The 24,638-nt window shown below is 52.7% G+C and overlaps 10 protein-coding genes across 10 annotated transcripts; 5 read left to right on the forward strand and 5 right to left on the reverse strand.

Annotated features, from left to right (window-relative positions):
* Nucleotides 1–841: 841 nt before the first annotated feature.
* A1O5_12097 (uncharacterized protein) lies at nucleotides 842–5,534 on the forward strand (the record flags this gene model as incomplete). The annotated part of the gene is made up of 5 exons (XM_007752666.1): nucleotides 842–1,033; nucleotides 1,090–1,143; nucleotides 1,204–1,450; nucleotides 1,503–3,884; nucleotides 3,931–5,534. 5 exons carry the CDS (start codon nucleotides 842–844, stop codon nucleotides 5,532–5,534), a joined length of 4,479 nt encoding a protein of 1,492 aa, XP_007750856.1.
* Nucleotides 5,535–8,095: 2,561 nt separating this feature from the next.
* Nucleotides 8,096–9,631, forward strand: A1O5_12098 (UTP-glucose-1-phosphate uridylyltransferase; the record flags this gene model as incomplete). The annotated part of the gene is made up of 2 exons (XM_007752667.1): nucleotides 8,096–9,458; nucleotides 9,525–9,631. The coding sequence occupies 2 exons, from the start codon at nucleotides 8,096–8,098 to the stop codon at nucleotides 9,629–9,631; spliced, it is 1,470 nt and encodes a 489-aa protein (XP_007750857.1).
* A 1,396-nt stretch (nucleotides 9,632–11,027) lies between these two features.
* Nucleotides 11,028–11,390, forward strand: A1O5_12099 (uncharacterized protein; the record flags this gene model as incomplete). The annotated part of the gene is made up of 1 exon (XM_007752668.1): nucleotides 11,028–11,390. The coding sequence occupies one exon, from the start codon at nucleotides 11,028–11,030 to the stop codon at nucleotides 11,388–11,390; it is 363 nt and encodes a 120-aa protein (XP_007750858.1).
* A 575-nt stretch (nucleotides 11,391–11,965) lies between these two features.
* Nucleotides 11,966–14,261, reverse strand: A1O5_12100 (uncharacterized protein; the record flags this gene model as incomplete). The annotated part of the gene is made up of 2 exons (XM_007752669.1): nucleotides 11,966–13,065; nucleotides 13,115–14,261. The coding sequence occupies 2 exons, from the start codon at nucleotides 14,259–14,261 to the stop codon at nucleotides 11,966–11,968; spliced, it is 2,247 nt and encodes a 748-aa protein (XP_007750859.1).
* A 43-nt stretch (nucleotides 14,262–14,304) lies between these two features.
* A1O5_12101 (uncharacterized protein) lies at nucleotides 14,305–15,303 on the reverse strand (the record flags this gene model as incomplete). The annotated part of the gene is made up of 1 exon (XM_007752670.1): nucleotides 14,305–15,303. One exon carries the CDS (start codon nucleotides 15,301–15,303, stop codon nucleotides 14,305–14,307), a length of 999 nt encoding a protein of 332 aa, XP_007750860.1.
* A 1,141-nt stretch (nucleotides 15,304–16,444) lies between these two features.
* A1O5_12102 (uncharacterized protein) lies at nucleotides 16,445–17,389 on the forward strand (the record flags this gene model as incomplete). The annotated part of the gene is made up of 1 exon (XM_007752671.1): nucleotides 16,445–17,389. The coding sequence occupies one exon, from the start codon at nucleotides 16,445–16,447 to the stop codon at nucleotides 17,387–17,389; it is 945 nt and encodes a 314-aa protein (XP_007750861.1).
* A 219-nt stretch (nucleotides 17,390–17,608) lies between these two features.
* Nucleotides 17,609–18,436, reverse strand: A1O5_12103 (uncharacterized protein; the record flags this gene model as incomplete). The annotated part of the gene is made up of 1 exon (XM_007752672.1): nucleotides 17,609–18,436. One exon carries the CDS (start codon nucleotides 18,434–18,436, stop codon nucleotides 17,609–17,611), a length of 828 nt encoding a protein of 275 aa, XP_007750862.1.
* Nucleotides 18,437–19,352: 916 nt separating this feature from the next.
* On the reverse strand, nucleotides 19,353–20,656 carry A1O5_12104 (uncharacterized protein; the record flags this gene model as incomplete). Its single annotated transcript, XM_007752673.1, has 2 exons — nucleotides 19,353–19,673; nucleotides 19,730–20,656. The coding sequence occupies 2 exons, from the start codon at nucleotides 20,654–20,656 to the stop codon at nucleotides 19,353–19,355; spliced, it is 1,248 nt and encodes a 415-aa protein (XP_007750863.1).
* Nucleotides 20,657–22,693: 2,037 nt separating this feature from the next.
* On the forward strand, nucleotides 22,694–23,800 carry A1O5_12105 (uncharacterized protein; the record flags this gene model as incomplete). The annotated part of the gene is made up of 1 exon (XM_007752674.1): nucleotides 22,694–23,800. The coding sequence occupies one exon, from the start codon at nucleotides 22,694–22,696 to the stop codon at nucleotides 23,798–23,800; it is 1,107 nt and encodes a 368-aa protein (XP_007750864.1).
* Nucleotides 23,801–24,156: 356 nt separating this feature from the next.
* Nucleotides 24,157–24,595, reverse strand: A1O5_12106 (DNA-directed RNA polymerase I, II, and III subunit RPABC5; the record flags this gene model as incomplete). Its single annotated transcript, XM_007752675.1, has 4 exons — nucleotides 24,157–24,196; nucleotides 24,279–24,365; nucleotides 24,435–24,493; nucleotides 24,560–24,595. The coding sequence occupies 4 exons, from the start codon at nucleotides 24,593–24,595 to the stop codon at nucleotides 24,157–24,159; spliced, it is 222 nt and encodes a 73-aa protein (XP_007750865.1).
* Between the last annotated feature and the right edge of the window lie 43 nt (nucleotides 24,596–24,638).

The following is a 24,638-nucleotide window of genomic DNA, read 5'->3' on the forward strand; positions in this document are numbered from 1 at the left end:
GTCAAGCGGCAAAAATCCTGGCACCGAGCCTGGTTCTGCTGAAGAACTAGACAGTACCCAGTAGCTAACCCTGATGCCGTCAACCGAAGCACAATTTCCTTTTTCCTCTTTTCACACGTGGGATTGCAAAGGCCGAAGAAAACTGGACGCGAATTGGCAGGCCTCGGAAGTGGACTAAGAGGGCGACGGGGGGAGACGTGCATTATCAGTTCGCAGGGGAAAGACGGAAAGGGGAGTCGATCGCGGAGGTTAGCGAATGAAAGGCACCAGGTGGCTGGACGATGGGTGGCGATGGCGGTGTGTCCAGCTTGCTTGATGCCCGTCAGAACTCGGCTGGGGAGGCACCTAGTAGGCGAAACAGGGCATGTTCAACAACTGCGGGTGGGCCGTCGATGCAGCTAGTGGACGTCACTAGGGCCTAAACGAAGCCAAGGCAGGCCCAAGGCAGGTATCACTAGCTCAAGGCAAGCCCCCAAGCCCCCCCTTCAAGCAAGCTCCCGGCAGGCTGCAAACTGCACCGTGCGCGCTGCACTGCAAGCTGAAAAAGTCACTTAAACCTTAATCTGGAGCTCTCCGCATCTCCGTCACTCGTCACCAGCCGCCTGCGCTGTGTCCAGCAATTCAAAGCATTGGCCGACCTTCTTTCCTCACAGGCTCACCACGTCCATTCCCTTTTCACTTCTTCTCCTCTGTGTCAGAGACCGAGTTGTACAAGCGACTGCAAATCCTATCCTGCCTACTTATCCCCCGTCCTCAGTCCCATTTCTCCTTCCCTCCCCATGCCCTCCGAAATCTAGAGCAGCTCGGACCAGGGTCGGTTGATCGTCCTCACCCAATCACCATGAGCCCCGAGAGAGAAAAGAACGAGCTCAAGTCCCAAGGCGCCGTCGAGGCTGCTCGCGATCCCAACAGCTCTGTCACCGGTGACGATGCTGAGCGAGTCATTTTGGACGAGAGCAGGAAGGCAGGATCCGCGGTGCTGCATTTTGATCCGAATGCCTCGCCAGAAGAAAAGGCCGCGCAAGCCAGATCGGTGAGATTCGTTTTCCCCAACTCGCGGCAAAACCATACCACTGACCTGCAACCAAGCGGCTGAACGACACGCGTCGCCCACCCAAGGGCGTCGGAGTGGTGACTGATGTGGTGAGTAATATTATTCTCAAGTCTCTCCTTCTCTCCACCGCTAAATGATAAATGTGACAGGACGATGGAAAACCTGCCCCGTACGATCTGCCTCCACCGGAATCCATTGCCGCTGCCGCGAAAGTAGAAGCCCCTACGACCCAAGCTGGCGCGGCAAATGGAGTGGCCCCAGAAGAAGAACAAGAATGGTCCAAGGTCGGGTGGGCTCCACGCTTCGGATCTGGTGAGACCGAAGAAGACAAAGAAGGCAACCTATTAGACCACCAGACGGCCCTCGAGGGGAGGCTGGATGAGAAGTTCTTCGGTGGTTCGTATACCTCAGCGTTCACGATACATGGCCGCGTCTCTAAGAATTCCAGATTGGTATCATAACACGGCCGTCATCATATTCGCCTGTATAGCATCATGGCTCGTTGCGACCCTCGGTGGTGGCCTGGCATGGGTCCTCCTCATCATGGCCACCTGCGGCACATACTACAGAACCTCCATTAGACGGGTGAGACGAAACTTCAGAGACGACATCACTCGGGAACTGGGCAAAGCACGTCTAGAGACCGACACCGAGAGCCTTGAATGGATGAACAGCTTCCTGGTCAAGTTCTGGCCCATCTATGCTCCCCAGCTGGCCAAAGCCATCATCATGTCAGTAGACCAGGTTCTGAGTACCTCGACGCCGGCGTTCCTCGACAGTATGCGACTCGAGACTTTTATCCTGGGCACCAAACCACCTCGCATTGAGCATGTCAAGACCTACCCGAGAGCCGAGGATGATGTTGTCCTGATGGACTGGAAGTTCAGCTTTACTCCAACAGACACCATGGATATGACTGCTCGTCAACTCAAGACAAAAATCAACCCGAAAGTCGTCCTGGAAATTCGAATCGGCAAAGGGGTTGTCAGCAAATCAATGAAGGTCATTGTTGAAGACTTCGAGTTCTCGGGCTTGATGCGGGTCAAAATGAAGCTGCAAATTCCCTACCCGCACATTGAGCGCGTAGACATTTGTTTCCTCGGTCGACCGACAATTGACTATGTCTGCAAGCCTCTGGGGGGAGAAACATTCGGCTTCGACATCAATTTCATCCCTGGACTGGAGAGCTTTATCAAAGAACAGATCCACGGCAATCTTGCACCGATCATGTACGAGCCGAATGTGTTCCCCATCGAGGTGGCCAAACTGCTATCGGGCAACCCCATCGATCTAGCCATTGGTGTTGTTGCCGTTACCATTCATAACGCAAATGGATTGAAGAATCCTGACAAATTCTCGGGCACGCCAGACCCTTATATTATTGTCTCACTGAACAGCGCTAAGGAGCTTGCTCGCACCAAAACAATTCACGAAGACCACAACCCTCGCTGGAACGAGACCTTGTACGTCATCATCACGAATCTCACGGATTCCCTTACCCTACAGGTCTACGATTACAATGATGTGCGCAAAGACAAGCACCTCGGCACCGCTACGTTCGCCCTGGACCGACTGGAGGGCGCCATCGAATACGAAAACCTGGCTCTTGATGTCCTTGCGAATGGGAAGCACCGTGGAGTGGTCCATTGTGATGTTCGTTTCTTTCCTGTCTTGGAACCGGAGAAGCTCCAGACCGGGGAGATTTTGCCACCGCCGGAATCAAATACTGGCATTGCAAGAATCACCATCGAACAAGCCAAGGATCTGGACGGAAGCAAGAGTTTGGTCGGGGCTTTGGATCCTTACGCGGTGCTTCTTCTGAATAGTAAGGAAATCCATGTCACGAACAAGCTCAAGCACACCAACAACCCCGTATTTTCGGGCAATACCAAGTCAGTCCTCATCACGGATCGCAAGAAAGCTAGGATCGGATTGGCGATTAAAGATAATCGCGACCTTGCCGCCGATCCAATCTTGGGCACTTTCCAAATCAAACTGGACGATATGCTCAAACTTGTAGACAAAGGACAGGAGTGGTTCACTTTGCACGGGACGACGACCGGAAAAGCAAAGATGATGCTCGACTGGAAACCGGTTGCATTGAAGGGCGCCACTGGATCTGGCGGCTACATCACCCCGGTTGGTGTAATGCGCATTCACATTCAAAGTGCAAAGAACCTTCGGAATTATGAGACAATGGGCAAATCGGACCCATATGCCAGGGTCTTGCTGTCAAGTATCCCCAAGGGTCGGACAGTAACATATCAGAACGAACTCAATCCTACTTGGGATGAGGTCATATATGTTCCGATGCACACACCTTCTGAGCGGCTGATACTTGAGGTAATGGACGAAGAAAAGCTTGGAAAAGACCGTTCTCTGGGCTTGGTCCAAATTGCTGCTTCAGACTACATGAAAGAGGCCGAGGAAGGTGGATACGAAGTCCATGACACCAAGACCGTACTGTCTGAAGGGTTGCGGATGGGAGGTGCAGGCGAAGCGAAGGGCACCATCAACTACAGCGTTTCATTTTTTCCGACTTTGAGTGTGATAGATCCAGAAGATGAAGAGGAAGAGCAAAATGCCCAAGCAGCACTTGAAGCGCCTGGAGCGCCCGCTGGAACACCAACCCACAGCAAGAAATCATCCGTTGATGTCAAGTCCTCAACTGAGATAGCAAGGCCTAATGTCGAAGGCCGGAAGAGCTTGGAAACTGCTGGCAGGCTTGGCGCTTTGACAAATGGAGCGGTGTCTATCAACAGCTCTATCGCTTCGGCCAGAAAGCAGGCACCCAAAATTAAGATCACTCCAGAGGATCTCCACAAATACGGTACGTCCCTTTATGCTATACGGTGGTCACGGCTAATTACGACTAGAATCTGGTCTCATCGTCTTCAACATCATCGAAGGACATTTTGCTCGAACTGACGTAAGGCTCGAGGTATTGATGGATGACCAGGCTTTCCCGGCTTATACGTCATCAAAAATTCGAGACCGAGACCACCACTTCGGTGAGACTGGCGATGCCATGGTTCGTGAAATTGAAATGTCTCGAATCACACTCCGGTTGACCGAAAAGGTCGACCGGACCGGCAAGGGAGACGAGGACGATATCATTGCTAAGTTGACTGGCCCTACTCTCCCGACTTTACAACAGTCCTTGTACAAGCCCACCGAACTTACAATGAGGAGCAACAATGGGGCTATAAGCAAAGTGGTGGTCAGCCTCAAATATCTGCCGGTAAAAATGCAACTTGATCCCAGCGAGAGCATCAACAACATGGGCACTCTCCGAGTCGACGTGATGGATGCGGCCGATCTTCCGTCGGCCGATCGTAATGGCTACAGTGATCCGTACTGCAAATTCAGGTTGAATGGTAAAGAAGTGTACAAGACCAAGATTCAGAAGAAGACACTCCATCCTGCCTGGAACGAATTTTTTGAGGTGCAGATTCCATCTCGCACGGCAGCCGATTTCAAGGTGGACGTTATGGATTGGGATTTTGGTGACAAAGCCGACCATTTGGGCTCTGCAACACTGAACTTGCAAGTTCTGGAACCTTTCCAACCACAAGAGCTCTCTTATGCGCTTGACGGAAAGTCGGGGGTTCTTCGGCTTAGAATGTTATTCAAGCCCGACTACGTTACTCGGGTGCGACAAGGGACATCGACCTTCTCAGGCACCTTTGCGCCCGCAGGAAAGGTGATTGGTGCCCCCGTCAGAGGTGTCGGTAAGGTGGGCGGCGGTGTGGTGAAGGGAGCTTCATTCATCAAACACGGCTTGACTAGAGGGCGAAGCAGCAAGGAAGATGCAGCCTCAACTACCACCAACGGAATGCTGGAGACTGCGGACACCGCCCTGACGCCAACGATGACCCCGGCCAAAGCCTCTCCCCTGGTCGACGGAAGCGCGACTCCTGTGACCCCACTCACGCCATCACCTATGATGCACTCGCGCAGCAAGAGCAATTACTCGACCATAACGGCTCACAAAGGGGGTGAGACGGGAACAGCCAGTTTCATTGTCGTCTCGGCCACCGGATACCCTCCTAAAGCCGATGTTCAGGTTGTCATCAAGATGGTAGGATCCAAAGGGGCCAAAGACGTGCACAAGACCAAGGCCATCAGGTCATCCTCAGGGACAGTGGAATATGACGCGAACCACGAAAATTTCAAGGTGCCGTGCTCGGCGGACACACAGTTTCAGGTGCAGGTGCGAGATCACGACATGCTCCGATCCAAAGACCTCGGCGAGGCCCTGTTCTTTGTGTCTGACCAGGGCGGGGGATCTGATCAAGTGGTCAAGGCCGGGTCAGGCACGGTCACGATCCGCAGCAGTTTCGCAGCTAGCAACGGAGTTGCGTCCGAAAACCTGAGGCCAGTTACGAGCGGCGGACGGGACAGCCCGGACTCGAAGCGAGACGCACGACGAAGTTTCTTTTCGAGGAGAGATGTCAGTGGCAAACATGAGGGATCCTGAATAGATCAGGGAAGTGGTTGGCGAGGCGTCTGAATTATCGTGTTTCAGCGTGGGAGCGGTCTTTTGGAAGGGGAACGAGGCAAGGCGGCCGAGCAAAGATGGTTCTTGAAAGCCGTATGCCCAGTAAGCCGGCCAATTCCTTGTGCGTCTCCCTAGATTATTTCTTGTGCTTGATTCAGAGATACCAGATATTGTTTTTAATTCCGCGGCTCACAGCCTGCAAGGACCGGGTGGGCCACTGATCAAAGGCTCAAGAAAGGAAAACAGTGCACAAAACGGAGGTATATCAACGGAATACGATGCATGTTTCAAGATGGTCAATATCATTGCTTCCCGGTGTGCTTTCTCTTGGCCTGCTCTTTGCATGCGCAGTCCTTGCGACCTGTGCCCACGTTATGCGGTCCCAGAAGATGGAGGTTTCAGTTTCATTTGTACAGTTGTGCACACGTGCGCACGCACACGCCATGTTATGAGTAGCTGCAGGGCTGGCCAAGGAAAGGGGATCCGAAGTCGCACGTCGACCAACAATTGACAACGATTGGCGGGCGATCTGTTTCTTGGAGGCAAATTTATCGGCGAAGTCCCTGACTGCAGCGGAAAGAGAATCCTCGATGGCACTCAATGAAGCTAACCACCACATGAAAGAGCATCAGACGCCAACATGGATCAAGCTGCTGGGCTCATCTTTTGGGAAAACGGATCCAGTCTGTTCTGTCCTCGTACTGAGGCAGTCGTGTTTTTTTTGTTTTTTTTTTGGGTTTTTTTTGGGGGGGGGGGAGGGGAGGGGTTTCTTCTCTTTTACTTTTTTCTCCCCAGCAGGTATTATTGATGGATCTGGATCTCAAAAGGAGAAATTCGTCTGAAGGATGGAGGCGCAGGCAGGAAAAGAGGCAGTCCGGCGAAACTCGCAATTTTGGCGGTCCCTCTAGACCAGAGTAGGCGAAGATATGGGAGGTGTGGCGTCGTGATCGGAGCTTTTGGCTGTGGCGGACTCGGGGGGAGCAGAGAGGGGCAGACGTGGGCGGTCAGAGTTTTGGTGGGATGACAGACGGGGGGGGATGGATTGTCGTCTAGATCGTCGCAGGGCTAGGAGCGACGGGAAAATGACGCTTCTCGATCAATCGATCCTACCTTGATAGAGGGTCAGAGCCCAACAAAATCGGGGGTTGTTGGAGGGAGGTAGATAGATAGAAGTGCATATATTTACAAGGTAGACGACGAGGAGGAAGAGTAGCGAGAGGGAGACGGTACTCAGCTCTCCGTACCGCAGCGTCCACGTCGACCACACAGACAGATTTTGACAACGAGTTGACTCGGTGAGTGGTGAATCCTGACCGCCAGATGAACCATCCAGGCCCATCCAGTCCATCCAGTCCATTCCCAATTGCTACCTACCTACCCAGTACCTACTCCCGCGCTGTCCTCTGGTTTCCTCTGCATGGAGCCCAAAAGCAGCCCACACACCCACTTTTGGAGCTTCTCACCCGCTGGTTATCATTTGCTGCGTTGCTCCCATCCAGCTGCACGACTACATCACGCCTGGTCAGGGTCTTGTCTATCCACACCTGTCCACACCAAGGGCTCGCCCACAGCACATGCGGGTGATGAAATGTCTGGGTCGCCTTGACCGTCTGTTGTGCCAGAGGAGCCATGGGGGCCATGGGAGCCATAGGTTGCCAGAGCTCTCGCTAAAGCTTGCTGTTTGCATTTTTACCTCCTACTTATCCCACCTTCTCCAAGTTTTGCATCACCGCTCTGCTCGACTTTTTTTCCTCCCTTCTCTTCACTTTGTCCTCATCTTGACTTCAGATCCATCAACTTGTGGCTAATTTGTCTGCAGAGCTCAAGAAGAAGCTCTCGGTCCCTTCCCAGATTGATCTGAGACTGTCTCCAGATCAAATCTCGTTTCTCCACCTGGTTTCATCTCGTCTCCCACGGCACAGCAGGAGAAGTGAGAACGACAGCGACAGCGACCACTACGGCCACAGCTATGGCCTCCAAAGCAATCCCATCTCATCTCCGGCCCCACGGTGCTTCTGCCAACGGCTCCAACGGCCCAGCCCCAGCGGAAAAGAGACATCACGGCAAGACACAGTCTCATGTGGTGAGCAACACATTTCTTGATTGCTGCTCCTGCGCTTCGTATCACTTCACTTCCAGCCAATGTCGGACATGCAAATAACACTTCTCCTTCCCATGACGCACGGACCTTCTCTCGCAGCCCCCGGAAACCCGTTTTCGGTCGCCCGCCGACTCGTCTGCAAAATAAATCCTGCGAGATCACGGTGCTGGCTCTTCTGGTCCATGGTGAAATGAGACGTCAAACACTGTTTTGGACTCGTCATCTCAATACGTGGCGCACCTTGCCGGGACCAGCTGCCCTTTATAGTCCCCTTGAACCGTTCTCTGCTCGTGCCACTTTTCCTTTTGGACTTCTGCGCCTTCCCTTGTTCAAAATGCCGCTACTGGAACCTCCTGCGCCAATTGAGTTGCTCACCTCTTTTCTTTCTCCCACCCACACCCACCATCAGTCAGAGCCGCTGCTAATCAAATCCCCCGCCATGCAGGCCTTTGAGAACACCTCGACCAATGTGGCTGCCAGCCAAATGCGCAATGCCCTCAACAACCTTGCAGACACGCTGAAAGACCCGGCCGAAAAGAAGAGATTCGAGGCAGAAATGGACAACTTTTTCTCCCTGTTCAGAAGATACCTCAATGACCGAGCCAAGGGCAACACCATTGACTGGGCAAAAATCAATCCCCCCAATCCCGATCAGGTCGTGGCCTACGACGAGCTCCCCAACAGTGACGCAGTCGAGTTCTTGAACAAGCTCGCAGTCGTCAAGCTCAATGGTGGTCTGGGTACGTCGATGGGCTGCGTCGGCCCCAAATCCGTGATTGAGGTCAGAGATGGCATGTCCTTCCTCGATCTTTCGGTGCGCCAGATCGAGTACCTCAACCGCACCTACGACGTGAACGTCCCATTTGTTTTGATGAACAGCTTCAACACCGACGAAGACACTGCATCCATCATCAAGAAATACGAAGGCCATAACATTGACATCCTCACTTTCAACCAATCTCGATACCCCCGTGTGTTGAAGGACTCCCTGCTGCCGGCACCCAAATCATATGACTCTCAATTGTCCGACTGGTATCCTCCGGGCCACGGTGACGTCTTTGAGAGTCTCTACAACAGTGGCATTCTTGACCAGCTCCTGGACCGCGGTATTGAGATTATTTTCTTGTCCAATGCCGACAACCTGGGCGCCGTGGTGGATCTACGCATCTTGCAGCACATGGTCGAGACCAAGGCTGAGTACATTATGGAGTTGACCGACAAGACCAAGGCCGACGTCAAGGGCGGTACCATCATCGACTACGAGGGCCGCGCACGACTCCTGGAAATTGCCCAAGTGCCCAAGCAATATGTCAACGAGTTCAAGTCGATCAAAAAGTTCAAGTACTTCAACACCAACAACATCTGGATGAACCTGCGCGCGGTCAAGCGCGTGGTAGAAAACAACGAGTTGGAAATGGAAATCATCCCCAACGAGAAGTCAATTCCGGCCGATAAGAAGGGCGAGGCTGACATTTCCATCATCCAACTCGAGACTGCTGTCGGTGCGGCGATCAAGCACTTCAAAAACTCGCACGGCGTCAATGTTCCGCGACGACGGTTTTTGCCGGTCAAGACTTGCTCGGATCTGATGTTGGTCAAATCTAACCTGTACACTTTGTCGCATGGCCAGTTGGTCATGGACCCCAACCGATTCGGGCCTGCACCATTGATCAAATTGGGCAGCGATTTCAAAAAGGTTGCGCAGTTCCAGAAGAGGATTAGCAGCATTCCCAACATTGTCGAGCTCGATCATTTGACCGTTACTGGCGATGTCAACTTTGGCCGTGGAATCGTACTCAAGGGTGAGATCTCTATACACTACGGGCATTTTTGATCGACTTGGCATTACTGACTGGTTTGACCTACAGGAACCGTCATCATTGTGGCTACCGAGAACAGCACTATCGACATTCCACCGGGTTCGATCCTGGAGAACGTGGTGGTGCAGGGATCGTTGAGACTGCTTGAGCACTAAATGAGTGTTGCGTGTCGGCGTGCATTTTTCTACGGTGCAAGATGTTGCATTGGACTACCATCATGCTTCGACAATATGTACAATGACATAGCGATTGTGGGGTTTGGATGGTGAGGGGCGATGCTTAGACGAGAGATGATCTCATCCTCCTACTTCCCAAGAGGGCAGGACGGAATTCTTTAGCAGAAAGCAGAAACAGAATGATTGGGGGCCAATGGTTCGGCAGGTAGCTTCGTAACTCATACCAGTGGCAGGGTAGTATCATGGCATTGATTCATGGAAGGAGACTGTAGGGAGTGTTCTTTGTGTGCTAGACTGGGGACGAGGTACTAATCGGTAATTCACAACAAAAAGACAGCGAGAGCATTGAAATATAAACAGTGTGATGTCATTGGATTTTTCAGATGTGTGGGGGGTTGACTGGTGGCCGTCCTTTTTTCTCCGGAGCGTGTTTCTCCGCGTCAATGATCAAGCCCCGGATAAACCACGTCGCTCCGATTTTTCCGTGGGGTCTTTTTCTCCGGGACGAGGCGGCACTCACTGAACATGAGGGATACTTGGTTTATTGTTATGTAGAGGCGGAAGTGAATCCTCGTTCCCTTCTTTTCTCCCGCCTGTTCAGGGGGGATGCTCATCTTGGTATCTTCTTTGTCCCCAACGAAAATTGTCGGACTGCGTTTTTTTTCTCATCTCATCTGTCTGAAGCAAAGGGCCTGGGCCGTCGCTGACACCAAAACCAGGCGAGCCACAGAGAGGAAACGGAAGATAAAAAGTATTGGTGAGAAAAGGAGAAAGAGAGAACCCCCCCCCCTCACGCGAAGGAGGAAGGGAGAAAAAGCGAGTGGTATCAAAAAAAAACAAGGGAGGTGAACAGGTCAGGTACGGTAGAGTGAGTAAAGAAAGAAAGGCAAGGAAGGAACGCTGAGGAGAAGACATAGTATTGAGAAGAGAGGGAAGAGAGAGACAGGGGGACGACGAAAAGGGGGATACAAGACACACCGGGACGCGGCCATATCGTTGATAAACAACACTACGCCATACGCCACACACGACACCTTAAGTGACTACACTCAACAACACTAACTACTACGCGCACGGTCGAACTCCAGGAAAGAGAAGGGCCTCTGGAGCGGTGTTCTGAAACGGGAATACCGACCGACTATCTTTGTCGGTTCTTTGGTTATCAGGTCGGTCGACTGGCCGGGGGGGGGGTTTCGTGAGTGAAAAAGACTTTGAGACGGCACCAGCATCGCCACTACCACCGCCGCCGGGAAAGCAAGCGAGTGGGCCAAAAGCGTGAGCAAAAGAGCGAGCGAGCAAAACACGTCCTCGACACCGGCGTCACACACCACCGGCGCCGCGCCCGCGCAACAAGAAACCCCTCTCTCCCGACGCAATGACAGCCACAGCCACCGACCGGGAAGAGGGAACGGGGACGGGGACAGGAACATTCACGCTCCTCCTCTTCGCCGCAGCGAGCACCTTCACAGGCGGTCTGGAGACGCTGCACCTGCGCGCGCCCACGACCCTGCGCGACCTCTTCCGCACTCTCGAGACGCGCTTCCCCGGCATAAGCCACGCCGTGCTCCGCAGCGCGGCGGTGACGGTGAATTTGGAGTATGTCGATTTCGACCCCGACGAGGTCGAGGGCGGTGATGAGAGAGATGGGGAACGGGCAAGTGGAGGGGGAGAAGGATTGGGTCTGGTGATTAATCCTGGCGATGAGGTCGGGATAATCCCACCTGTGAGCAGTGGTTAGGTACTAGGTAGCTTGGTACATACACACCCAGGATGGGTAGGTGCATGATTCACGAATAGAGAGGATTCTTTCAGAGCCAGGATTCCACGAAGGGAACAGGACGTGTAATAATCCGGAGAAAATCAACGAGACAGAATTCAGATGAAAAGAGAAAGCAAGCAAGCTGGTTTCTTTCCCGTAGTACATACATCTGGGTACATACACGTTCGACGTTCAAAAACCAATTCGCGCAACAATTTCCTCTCAAAACAAAACAAAACAAAACAGGTCAGAGCGGATTTTAGTGATTCGAGGGAGAATGATGGGAAAGAATGAAAATTCTTGATGGCTGTATTCAGTGTATTGTATCGCCTATGATTCTGCGTTCCCCGCTTGGCATCTATCTACGTATCTCTAGAGGGCTCACTAGGCATATACATGGCCATCCCATACCACCTATTTTGCCGATAGTATGAGTAACAGGTCCTCAGCCTGGCTGGTCTTGACATTGATCCATATTCTTCTTTACGGGCTCAAACAGTAAATTCTCGGTCCTACATAGTTTCCCTTCAGACCTCCCGTTCAATTCTCACACCTCAGTCAATGATGATGAAAACACCATCTTCCTCTCCAGGGTCAGATTGTTCTTTCTGAGACTCGCCATTTCCTTCTTCAAGACTAAGCTCCGAATCGTCATCCGAACAAACTGTTATGTTGCGGCGGCGACGCTGCTCAATCTCTGACTCAAGGCATCCCCAGCACACCTCTTCGTTGTTCAATATGCATACCCTGCGCGCACCCACCGTCTGCGCTGCTATGCAGGTCGCAGCCAACCTGGCTGGCCAGTTTCTGTGTGCCCTGAGTATGCCAATAGTATCTGGAGGGTCCAACAGCTCCTCGAAGTTGTCGATACTGGTGGACTCCTCCTGGAGTCGCGACTGTCTGTCCTCGCACGAGCAACAATTCCTTGTACGGGAAAGTACGTCTTGGTAGTCAAGAGCTCTGAGTACGTCGATGTCTCCATACCAGCGCCCTCTGTCGTGTACTGACACAACCGCTTCGAGCTGGAAGATATCCTGGTCGATATTGCCGACAATCTTGCTAGGGACACCAATGGGTACCTTCCATTCCGTCAGCGAAAGGTGCAGCGAAGTCCCACGAAAGTTGTCTTCTCGTCTGTAATCGTAAGGGGCATGTGCTACTGCTCGAAAGTCTCTTGTCTTCTCCTTGACCATCGCAGTGTGTGGACTGACCAGAACAGAAACCCCAGGTCGGCCAAGATTGCCGACGATCCTCCGGATCGCATACCCAGGCAGCCGTCGTGACGGATCTGAAAGGAGCGATTCTGCGACGAAAATGGAGTTTCCTGCCGCTATTGCAAAGGCACGATCGAATAAGGAAGTGCCCATTGGGACGCCTCCCGCTTCCATCATGCAAATTCCAGCCAGAGCATTCCTTCTTGAGATCTCGTTCAAATAACAAAACCTCCAATTTATATCGTCCTGAACAAGTGTGTGCTCGAGGAAATCGAATTGCTTCTCCGCGATTTTGATGGGAAACGTCGCAGAAGGGAACTGTGCATAAAGCTGCGACATCACCGCTAAGCAATGAAGAGATCTGATGGTGGTGTATGCGACTGGTCGGTATTGCTCTTGCCTATAGAATATCTTTCTTCTCCTTCCAAAAGACGTCAAGTCTGAAATGTCAGTTCTAGAACTCCCCGCTACAACGCACAGCGCACTCACCGGGAAACGCCAAATCCAACCCATACAACTGCTTCAAATAATAAGCGACTCTGCCCTCAGGAAAATTTTCTAGTCGAACGTTTTGCAAGGTCTCTTCCAGATTCAGAGAAGCCATGTTCGACCTTTGTAGCATGGCGAAGGCTTCGAACTGCTGTTCGAAAACTATGTCATTCTCACTAGCGGCAAAGAGGCCGATTTCTCGCTGATTGACACCAGCCCGCCATATTGGACCAAAAAGGAGAGCTCCCGTATGCTTTTTACAGGCGTCCGGATATTTCTGGCCGTCATTTGAAGGGTCGTCTACTTCAGACGTTGCATGAGACCTTTTTACAACGGCGGGCCGATACTGCGCAGCACCTCCCTCCCCAGAGCAATCTTCCTCGACGGCGCCAGCTGGGTGGGGAAGGGAAGGAGGGTCATACCAATAGAATGAGGAGAGGGGACTATCCTTCAACAAGGAATGCTTGTCTGTGAGAACACGGTAGTTTTGTGGGAGAATGGAACCGACAACTTCCGAAGGCGATGCTTGCTGAATATTTAATTTTCGTCTAAATTCCGTCACATGTCTCGCAAAGGGTGTAACAACCCACCGTGCATGGAACTTTTGCGGTTTACGTCCGTCAGTTGTAGCGCGTTGATCCGACGGCCAGGTGTAGGGAGTGGCGGTAGCTAAAACAACCACCTCCGTGTCTGCAATTGTCTCGCAGTACCGAATGACGGAGAATGTTACAAAGCAGGCGCTTTCTGCTACTGATCGGAGATATTGAAGGTATTCTTCTAACCCAGAAGGTGTTGCCAGACCGCGCGCAACGTACGGAATGCATAGCCCGAAGAAAGGTCTGTTCTTTTCAAATTCCATCAGAGGATCTCCGAGAAGGTATTTGCAGCGCCTGCGACCGTAACGAACGAGTTTCTCATAGTCCGCAGATTCATTCTCCGACCGGTTCACCAGCAGGCTTGATGCCCTTACCAGAGGTTCTAACCAGATGAAGAACCCTTCATACTCGGCCAATGGCATATCGCTATAATGTCTGTGCAGCAGACTGTCGACGGCACAAAACCAGGAGGCAAGGTCATTTATGATGCTGATTGGCAGATGCCAGTGCGCAAGTAAAGATCCAAACGCAATAAGGCAAAGTTCGTCCATCGTGATCCGGTAGTTGTCATGATCCGTCTGAACACTGACCGGCTCACCATAGTATCTGAGGTGAGAAAGAGCCAGAGACCATTGAAACCCTGGAGATGCTTGACCGGTATCTTTGAGCGATAAACCCCACGGTCATCGCGACAGAGGGAGGAAATAATGGGTCCTGGAAGATCACCTTTTTGGTCTCTGAGGACAGGACGATGAGATCAGGGTACAGGTGCCAGGATGATAAAGCCAGCAAGACGGAGCTGTCGGTAGCATTCTGCGGTCTCCCTTCTAGTAGAGCTTCGAAACCTTTGATTGCTCCATCCCAGGCATTGATGATCTTTGCGTATGTGTCTTTGCCAACGCTGACCGGTAGAGTAGTAAGGTTGTCCAAGATCAGGGTAAGTTGCTTCAATTTTTTGACCATTACCTGATCAGCGGTGATGAGCCAAGCACGGACACTTGCATCGAAGGTGGCCAAGTCTTCGCGTAATATCCTTTGGTGAGCTGCAACAACTGTCTCGTTCATGGCGAATCCCGTTGATTGCGCGGTCGCGAGCACTTCCTTCTGGCGGATTGCCACTATTTCTACCCAAAGGGCGACGCTCAGTTTGGGATCGTCGAACTTTCTAGCCAACAAGCATGCCAACAGCAACACTGCAAGTGATGCAGAGCCAGACGTCGCAGCTGCCCAGATAGAGGTTGCATCTGCGCCGACAGAATCTTTGAACGGACCGTCTTCGGGAGTACCCGTGGGATTCGCATCAGGAGAATTGATGATCTCTGAGACTCTTTGACCGAAAGCTTGAAGGAGCTTTGGAGCATTTGGGGCGATTTGAGAGAACAATGCACCGAGCAAACGAGCGGTCTGATGGTGAGACCCCACCTCAGCTGTTTGTCTTCGCTGAAGTGACAGCGCAGAACCAAGAGGATGGAACTCTGCGGGTGCCTCAAGCTTGACCAGAGAAAATCCCAGGTTCAGATTGGCCAGGGAAAAGGAGTTTTCGTTAGTTCCAGATACCACAGCATTAGTCACTTTTCCAAATATGTGAGACATTTCGACTGCTATGGAGAAGTTTCCGTCGTCGTGTGCCTTCAGGAGATGAGGAAGCCATCTTCATGAGAGAAGAAAGGTACGCTGTGAGGCTGAATGGAGTCAATCAGGCAGCATGCCACGTTGGCAGACCGTTGGCACACACGTGCATTGCAAGGCGGAGTTGCTGGGCGTTTGAGGCTGGAACAATGCAAACAGCGGGCAAGCAGCTATTTGGCTGCATCGGACCAGGGGCGCTGCAGAAGGTCATGCTGGTCGCGCCTCCTTCTCGTCGTCGGTTGTCCGTGAAGACGAATCAGGCGCGCAGAACTTTTCGGCACGGCTCTTGGGCTGAGGGGGGGATCGATGCCCACAGCCTGACTTTTCGACAGGTGTCCATGGCAGGGTCTAGTACGGGCGAGTCCGGTAAAGACAAGCAGATACGAGATGAAATGCAGGAAGCATGTAAATATTGATGAGGGACTGGTCTGGACGGGTGAGGGAGATATTAAAAAGAGTGCAAAGCGACCAAATAGGCAGGTTCCACGGCGTCACACGTGACCGTGTTCGTCGTTCCCTTTGGCCAGGGCGACGGTGTATGCTGGAGGGAAGAAATCAAATAAAGGCATCCTGGATGAATGTATCCGAGGATGGAGATGCACAGGCAATTGAACGGGGAAGATATGATCGCTGGATGATGGAATCAGCAGAGTAACTGGGTACCATTAGGCCCTCCGGGTCATCTCATCGCCTGCGCCTCGAATGCGAGCCGACGATGAACACGACGCAGGTACGCGACACGCACTCAAGGGCTCCACGGCCTCATTCCTATCACTGACCCTATCAAAACCTGTGTTACGAAATCACAGTCGAAGCAAGAGATCCTCACTCTCCACAGCCCCCTCTTGTGGCATTGACCCGATTCGCAATCTTGCCGGTGAGTCCATTAATGATTAAGCTGATGCTGATGACGACCACAGTCAACGCATACCCTCTTCGCAATCATGTATATAACCCTCCATAAGTCTCGTCCAGTGGGATCAGCTCGTTCAACCCGGTTCCCGCATCACCCCAAGTCGGCTGACTGACTGACTGACTGACTGCAAACGAGAGTCATCTGGCATTTTCAACGACAGCACGCTCAGGTGTGACATCTCGTCCCATCATGGCACACGCTCTCTCCAGAGAAGTAAAGTCGCTGTTCAAATCCTTCCGTTCTCCCGCTCCTGAATCTCTCCATCGCCCTGATGCCGTGTTGAAGCAGGCCGACATCACTGGCAACACCACAGAGAGCTTTTCTGCTGCTCAATCACCAACCTCGTTGGAGCAACCCGTCCTCATCGAACTCTTCCAGTCCCAAGGCTGCAATTCCTGCCCTCCCACCAACGACAACCTCATCTCTTTCGTGCAATCCCATCAGTCCTCACAACAATCTCCATCTCCGCTACGTTTTTACGCCAGCCGATCCCTGTCTTCTTCCCCAACCACCGTCTCAAATTCGTCTCCCGGACCCGAGTACTTGTTGCTCACGTACCAAGTAACGTATTGGAACTATCTCGGCTGGGAAGACACTTTCAGCTTACCCATCAACGACGTCCGGCAGCGAGAATATGTGAGAAGGATGGGTTTGCGCGGGGCGTACACTCCGATGGTGGTGGTGAATGGGCGAGGCGTCGGCGTGGGTAACACTAGGGGAGATTTCGAGCGGATTCTACGGGACGGACAAAAGTCCGGGGGTGAGACGGAGAAGGTGAGTATCAAGGGTCTGTTAGAAGGGGACGAAGGCGGAGAGCTGGTACTCGAGATTGACGCGACGAACCTCCCACCGTCATACTCGCAATCTGCTGCCCAACAAATCGAGGTATGGGAAATAGCATACACCCCCATATCGCAAGATGTACATATCCCGCGCGGCGAGAATGCAGGTCGCACACTCCCACATCTCAACGTCGTCAGGGACGTGCGAAGACTGGGATCCCTTGAGCGTGGGACAAAGGCGCATTTCCAGATCCCACGGCATAGTGATAGACGGGCAAGCTTTGGGCAGGGGAAGGTGGTGATCGTGCAGGACGGCAAGGGCGGTGGGATCTGTGGTCTTTTGAGAATGTGAATCGCTAGAACTTTTAATGCGGCTCGGTTAATGAGATTTGACCTAGACCTGTTGAGCTTTTCGGTTCGTGATGCTTCTTGATCAACCTGCATCGATCTCGACTCCGGGGGTCCTACCGCTGCTCATGACCTTAAAACGCGCCTGTAAGCCTCCATATTGAGAAATGGGTCGTCACGGGTCCATCAAGCGCCAGCCTTGATGTCCCTGCTGTCACCCGACTCATTTCCAACAGATGACCTCTCCCTGAACCGCGACATACCACGCCTCGGGACTGTCTCCCCAGGCTTTCAAGCCGGCGGCCATGGCATCGATCTCGGCCTGGTTGTGCACGATCTTCAGCTCTTCCAACCACTTCCGCCCGATCTCCCCTTGGAGCCGCTCGACCTGGATGTTCGCCCACCATCTCGACTCGTCGGGCGCCGGGTGGCAGGTCGCGCCGGCGCGGACCTGCATCTTCGACCGCTCGAACCCGGCCTGTTGCGCCCAGAGGTGAATCCGTCGCCCGGACCCGATGCCCTGGGCACCCGGGGAAACTGCCCTGGCCATAGTTGCCGTGAACGCTTCGGTCCCGGCGTTGGCCGGGTGGTAAATCAGCGTGTCCGTCTCGCGCATGGCGAGCATGCCGCCTGGTTTCAGCACCCGGAGGGCTTCCTTTATGACGCGCACGGGCGCGGGGATGTGGTAGAGCACCTGGCTGGTGTAGACGACGTCGACAGAGTTGTCGTCCAGCGGCAGTCGGGCCGTGATGTCTCCCACGCAGAACCTGAGGTTAGGATACTCTTTCTCCGAGGCGCCGGCGCGGGCGAGCTCGATGACCGACTCTGCGGCGTCAATCCCAATCACCGACCCGTCGGCCACATGGGGACAAAAGCCCTTCGTGATCGTCCCCGGGCCGCATCCCAGATCCACAACCGTGAAATGCGGCTTGAGATGAGGAAGCAGGAACGCTGCAGAGTTTTCCACCGTACGCGACGCGTGTGATGCCACCACGGCCGCGCTGTGGCCTTGAGTGTAGGTCGAGGCTGAAGATAGGGGCTTTGGGTTCATGGTCGGGAATTTGATGCTCGTATTTGTGGAGGAGAGACGATACCGGGCGGATTCTCTTTTCTCAGGCCTCAAGGTCACTCACCCGCTGCCCTACGGGATCCAAGACGAATATCACTCTCAAATTTGCGATCCTTGCGATGGTTAGGTTTAGGAATGAGTCGTGAAGAGGAGCCTGCAAAGGGAGGCCGCGGCGTCCCGACCGTCCTCGATATACTACCCGTAATTTTGGGGGAGGAAATCCTGCGGGGAGGCCTATCTGATTGCGGAGCAGCCTCGTACAGTAGCGCAGAAGCGGGCACACCTGGCAGGTTATAGTATAACAAGAAATGTTTGTAGGGAAAATGTCTGTCTGACTGTCCGTGGACGCTGCTTCGTGACGGTGGAATCGGGGGATATGGGATCCAAACATAGAATTTTCGTGGTCGGAGATCGGCACAGGATTGACTTTTAACCATTCAATATCAAGTCGGGGCCCTAAACAAAATTCACTTCGCATTGGACAAATATGCAGGATATCCTTATGCACCATCGTCCTCTATCTTCAGAGCCGCTTTGACGCATGGCAGAATGTACATTTTGGAGTTCAAGCTCGGCCAAAGAATTCGCAAAATGTACAGTCCAGGAAATGCTCTAGCCAGATCATGCCGTGCAATTCATTATTAGTCCGTCAAGAAACATGCAAAAGCAATGCTTTCATCGATCATTTCAAATCGCCCTGAAGATGTGGGGAACCATGGGTACAAGGGAAATGAACACCCCTCCTAAGCTTGTGTAATACCCCTCTCTTCCTCTGCCTGAAATCCTAGATGTGCATTGCAATTGACTCGTCTTCTACGACCTTGGAATATCAAACGCCTGCCCATCTCCCGTCTTCTCTGCACATGAGCTCCTTTCTCTCCCTTGCGTCTTGCGTCGTTTACATGCCAAGGCCGAGAGCACGGGCCCTGAGGGCAGCGGAGCTAGCCACGCTGGGAGGGTTGATGGCGCACTGCCGACCGAAAGATTGGAGCCATGCGCCGTTGTCGAACTCAGCGTAGTTCTTCTGGATCTTGCCGTCGCTGTCGATGATCATGTAGTTGATACCGTTGACAGGGAGTGCGGTCGACGTGATTCTCCATCTCCAGGTGATGGAGTTGCAGTCATGCCAGATGTTAAGAACAGTAACAGCAACCTCAGGCTGGAGAACACCCTGGCCGTAGTCGAAAGCTTGCTTGCTGGGGAAAGTAACTGAGCCAAGCTACACACAAATTTGTTAGTGAGAGAACAAGAACGCAATACAAGCTGAAAACTTACAGGGAAGCCAGCCATGAAGTTGATCGAGTCGGAGATATCGCTGAAATCGGATGCCAAAGTCGCATCTGAGACATTCTGTTGGTAGCCACGGCCAGGTGGTCCCTGGGTGCCGTTGTACGAGGTGTACTCGAGCAAGATCACAAAGTTGTTGACGAGGGTAGTGGCCAAAGCATCATCCACATTGCAAGACGAAGGGATACCCGGACTGGTGCCGCTGGGGGCAGAAGTAACGGTGGCAGTATTAGTGACGGTGACCGTGGTGGCTGTTGCCACGTTGTTGGTGATGGTGACGGTAGTCGCAGTGACGTCGCCGGCGTACACGGTCTTGGTGGTCTCAGAGCAGGTGCTGCCAGGCTTCGTGACGGTCATCGCCGCGGGGCACGAGCTGTAAGTGGGGATGGTCTTGATAGAGGTCTGAGTCACAGTTGTGGCGGTGACAGCTGGGCAAGTGCTGCCGCTCACGACAGTAGTTGTGCCGGTGACGGTGCTGTACAAGGTCGAGGCTGTGCAGCTTGAGCCGGAGGCACCGGTGGGCTTAACCCAAATTGTTTTTGTGGTGGTGGTTGGTGCCACTGTGGTAGTCTTCACCTCGGTATAGCCAAAGCATGAGCACGCGCTGGTATAGGCAGCCTTGTCGCAAGCACTGGCATAGTTGGGAACTTCGTTCGGGCAAAGAGCAACGGTGGCGCGCTTCCAGTTGTCCTTTCCGTGTCCGGTGATGGTCTCAGTGACGGTGACGATGGGGGTCACTGTTGTAGCCAGGAAGCTGGAGCAGTGAGAGGCTCTGAGCGAACCATCTCCCAGGGCAGCCTTGCCCGTGACAGCAGCCAAGCAAGCGTTGTTGGCGCAAGATCCGCCATGGACAGGATTAGCGTAGACGCCGCCGGCCAAAGCAGCCAGCGGCAAGGCAACGGACAAGAATTGCATACTAGAGTATTTGAACGATGGCAAAGTGTTAAAAACGAGTGGAACAGGTCAAAGACCCTATCAAAGCAATAACGAGCTCAAAAAAAGAGTGGATGATTGAAAAGTCAATCGAAGTCGCGAGGTGTTGTAACGAGCTGGGAAAGAAAGAATAGAGGGTGTGGGCAAGAAAGAGACGGGAGAGGTACTTATGCTGAGCCCTGCCGTCGCGACTCGCGCTTTGGTGGAGTGGTCAACTAGGACGCTTTCGGCGCTCAATGACCCCAGCCAGCCACGAGGGCGGCCTGAGACTCTGACCGCAGTGTGAAATCAGTAAGCTAATTTAACAAGCGAGTCTTTAGACGGGTGAGATATTCTGAAAAAGGAGGTGGTCCTAGGGAACACCAGTCCCGGGCGATGAAGCCGAGAGATCCAGGCTTCCGTGGGTAGCGCTGAGCCTTAGAACTTTGTGGAGGTGATGGAGCAAGATCCAATGGCAGCCTGCGACAGGCAAATTGCGGTTGAGGTTGACCAATGCATTGTCAGCCACGAGAAGGTAAGTAGTTTTACCTCCTGGTCATCCTGCTTCCTGTAGGATGGTGGGAGCTAGCTTGATCCGAGTTTACGCGTCGGGTCTCGACTGCGACGGGTACGTCAGAGTGCCATATGCAGAAATGCTTTTCTCTGTTGCAATTCATCCATCCCGGGCCAGGGGGTACCACCGACAATGGGTGGAGATATTTCAGGAGATGGAATCGGGGCTTGCCTGGATGGTGGACCGTCGGTTCGCGTGGCTCAAACAATACAGCCGCCAGGCCGAAACAGGAAATTCATAGGCCAATCACTGGTCGATCTTGGCGGCCATGCGGCTGAAAGCCATCGAAGCCTGCTCTGACCCCATGGCTTCGTCGCGCTGCCACCAGGATGCAGGCGGTCACTTGGCGTCTGTTTTCGGGCCAGGCTGTGTCGCCGCTGTTGCGATTGTGGCACATTCGATACATTCATGCTTATGTGCCGGGTAACTCCGTACTCCATACCGAGTGCCTGGTACAGCGTGTGGACTTTTCTAGATTTCAGCCCACCAACAGGTTGGATCAACGGTATCAGCGCCTCCACGTTCTCTTGTGCAACTCGACGCAGCCTTGCGGCATGTCAGCTATCTTCTCACCAGTCCGGTTGGCTGACGTGTTTGGCCTCCTCGTCGGCGATCCTCCAGTTTGATCACCGTCTCTGGCAGGTTTGCCTTTGTCATATTTATCCATTTCGGACGCGCATACCCAGTATGCGTGCGAGGATCAAGAATTTAACTGGGGAAACAGACGATCCAGACAGGGCAACCTCCCTCGCGGTCAGGGGTGGGGGAAATTGGCTGCTGGTACTGGGTAGAATGAGGGGAGCCAAACAGGGGTTGCGGTGTGTTTGGTGTGGCACCCCAAAAAGGCTAAGTAGAAGAGGGAATTTTGCCCACCCAAACCTCGTTTGTTTCAGAGCGACCTTTGCTGCAGCATATTTGCCATGGAACCTCCAAAGTCCTGAAATAGAAGGCCGATAGTTGCCATTCAAAGTTGCTCTAGGAGCATTTGATAGGTGAATCCGCAGTCAGCTGTGGCCGTCAAGGGTTGAATTTTCGCTCCGATGCCAGATAGAGGAGAAAGGAGATGTAGGGTTTTAGGTTTAGCGTCAAGCACCAAGCAGCGGCTAGAGTGCCAAGGCGAGATGCCAAGAAGATGCACTGGCCAACCATGTCACCCGGTCTTTTCCTTCGCAGATCCACAGGAACTTTTTTTTGCCGGTCCAATTTCCACCACAATCCGCTTCCCACAATCTCTTGGAAATCTCACCATCTTTCGACCAAGCCAAATGGTCGACCTTCTTCACAGCATGGTGCGCTTGGGCTTTTCGACAACAGGAAGCAGCCACACAGAAAAGTGATCAGTTTTCCCATCGCGTCATTTTAGTCCTCGCGCTCCCGGTGATGAGCTTCAGCCCTCCACCATCACATTTCAACCGACAGTCATAGGAGCCTTGTCCATCTACCCAGTACCGAGTGCTTGCATGCATATGGCTGGTGGCAGTGACGCTCCTGAAATGCCTGTTTTCAAAAATGAACTAGCTGCTCAGGTACCGCAGGTGCCAGTAATGCTCCATGGTAGGTCAAAATATGGATCTCTCGTTGCGATCCTCCTTGAGTCTTGGATGTTTCGTTTTCCAACCTGGGATGATGTAGTGCATGATTTACCGCAGCTCTATCAAAGACCGTCAGCATCCGCACTCCTTCATGTTTTAGATCTGCTTTCGGCAGGAGCGCCGAGCTTTTCACTTTCGGGGAACGCCAGCCGTCCCAAAGTAGCGGAACAGGGCGTTCCAAGATATCTCACATCCATTGTCTCGTCGAGCCTAGGTTGGATTGAGGACGAAAGCCTCAGAGATTCGATATGGAGCGCTGCAAGTGCGCGGCTAAGTGAACGTTCGGGAAGAAATGCAATGCCATCAATGACGCGGTCATTCGAGATTGTTGATGGCCTCACAGTTAATTTGCACGAGCCTAGCTTGACGGAAGACAATCTTGGGCTCAAAACCTGGACCTCCTCGGTCTTGCTGTCGCGTCGACTCCGACAATGCCGTAAATACATTCCCGAAGAAGTCACACAGGTGTTGGAGCTAGGTGCAGGGACTGGTCTTGTGGGAATCTCGGCTGCTTGCATATGGAAAACACACGTTGTTCTGACTGATCTGCCTGAGATCCTACCTAATCTTCGACGAAATCTTGATCAGAACCGGGACTTGATCACAGTGAGCGGCGGAAGCACTGAGTCCCGGGCACTTGACTGGGCTGATGGGATGGAAACGCCGCAACGCAACGAAGATAAATTTATGGTCATTGTTGCGGCTGATCCGATCTATTCAGTTGAACACCCAAAGCTGCTTGTGAATACTGTCAGCCGCTGGATTCGTGGCTTACCAGAGGCTAGGTTTATCGTTGAACTTCCGCTACGGGACGGCTACGACGAGGAAAGACAAAATTTGCGGGATTTGTTGCAACAGCACAGGTTCGAGTTGATTGTTGAAGGGACAGATCTTGGATTTGATGATTGGTACCAGCGAGATGGTAGCCCATTGGAGGTCATCTGTTGGTGGAGCATATGGGGACCCAACAGTCAAGTCTGACCTGAGCTGCTCAATGGCACAATGTATCCTGCATCACAAGCATTCCTGTTTCTTTTCCACTAGAATGCCTGGAAATCCTTTGGTGTCGCTCCGCACCTTGTTGCTCCTGCAACATACTCCCATCGGTACATGGTGATGGCTTCAAGCTGAATTGAACTTGTTCGAAATATTTGTATTGAGCTCCGCTCGGTTCATCTTAGGTTGAACCACGAATAGCCTTTTCCCTGGAGCGCCGTGACCGAGGTCGTAAGTGCCATCGCCATAGGCCTGCAAAAACGCTTGCGCATGTGGTATTCTGATCTTTTTAAGAAACGCCGATTGTTTTTAGGGTCGAAATATGATTTTGTTTCGTTATCTCATGGCTGGGTCTTGATTCGTCGTTCGGAAGGGTCGTATCTATTCGATACCTTGTCAGCCTGCCATTCGAGTAATCTTCTTTCCCATCGTCATCTTCGGCAAAGCAATATCTACAACATACTGTAGCAACTTCTCAATCAGATCGACGTGTGTCATCAGCATGCGCCGGCAGCAGTATCGTTTCGCGCCGACCTGATCCATCGCTTCACTATAACGTCAAAGAAACAAAAGGTTAGGCCGTATTCGGGAGAAAGAAGCCGAGATCAAAGATACTAACCCGTCAGGCATGCCACCCTCAAGCAATTTCATGTATCGTTCCCAAATGTCTGCGATGACCTGAAAGAAACGTTAGAATCAGTGGCGAGTCCTCAATACCTAAATTGGAGTCGACAGGTGTCATACCTTCCCGCAGGAGAAACACCGTATGGGAATAATCATTTTGGCCTTGGGCAGTACAGAAGGCACAGATTGACTCAAGGAG

This window comes from Cladophialophora psammophila (genome assembly GCF_000585535.1).
Source record: "Cladophialophora psammophila CBS 110553 chromosome Unknown aczJe-supercont1.31, whole genome shotgun sequence".
NCBI classification, from domain to species: Eukaryota; Fungi; Ascomycota; class Eurotiomycetes; order Chaetothyriales; family Herpotrichiellaceae; genus Cladophialophora; species Cladophialophora psammophila.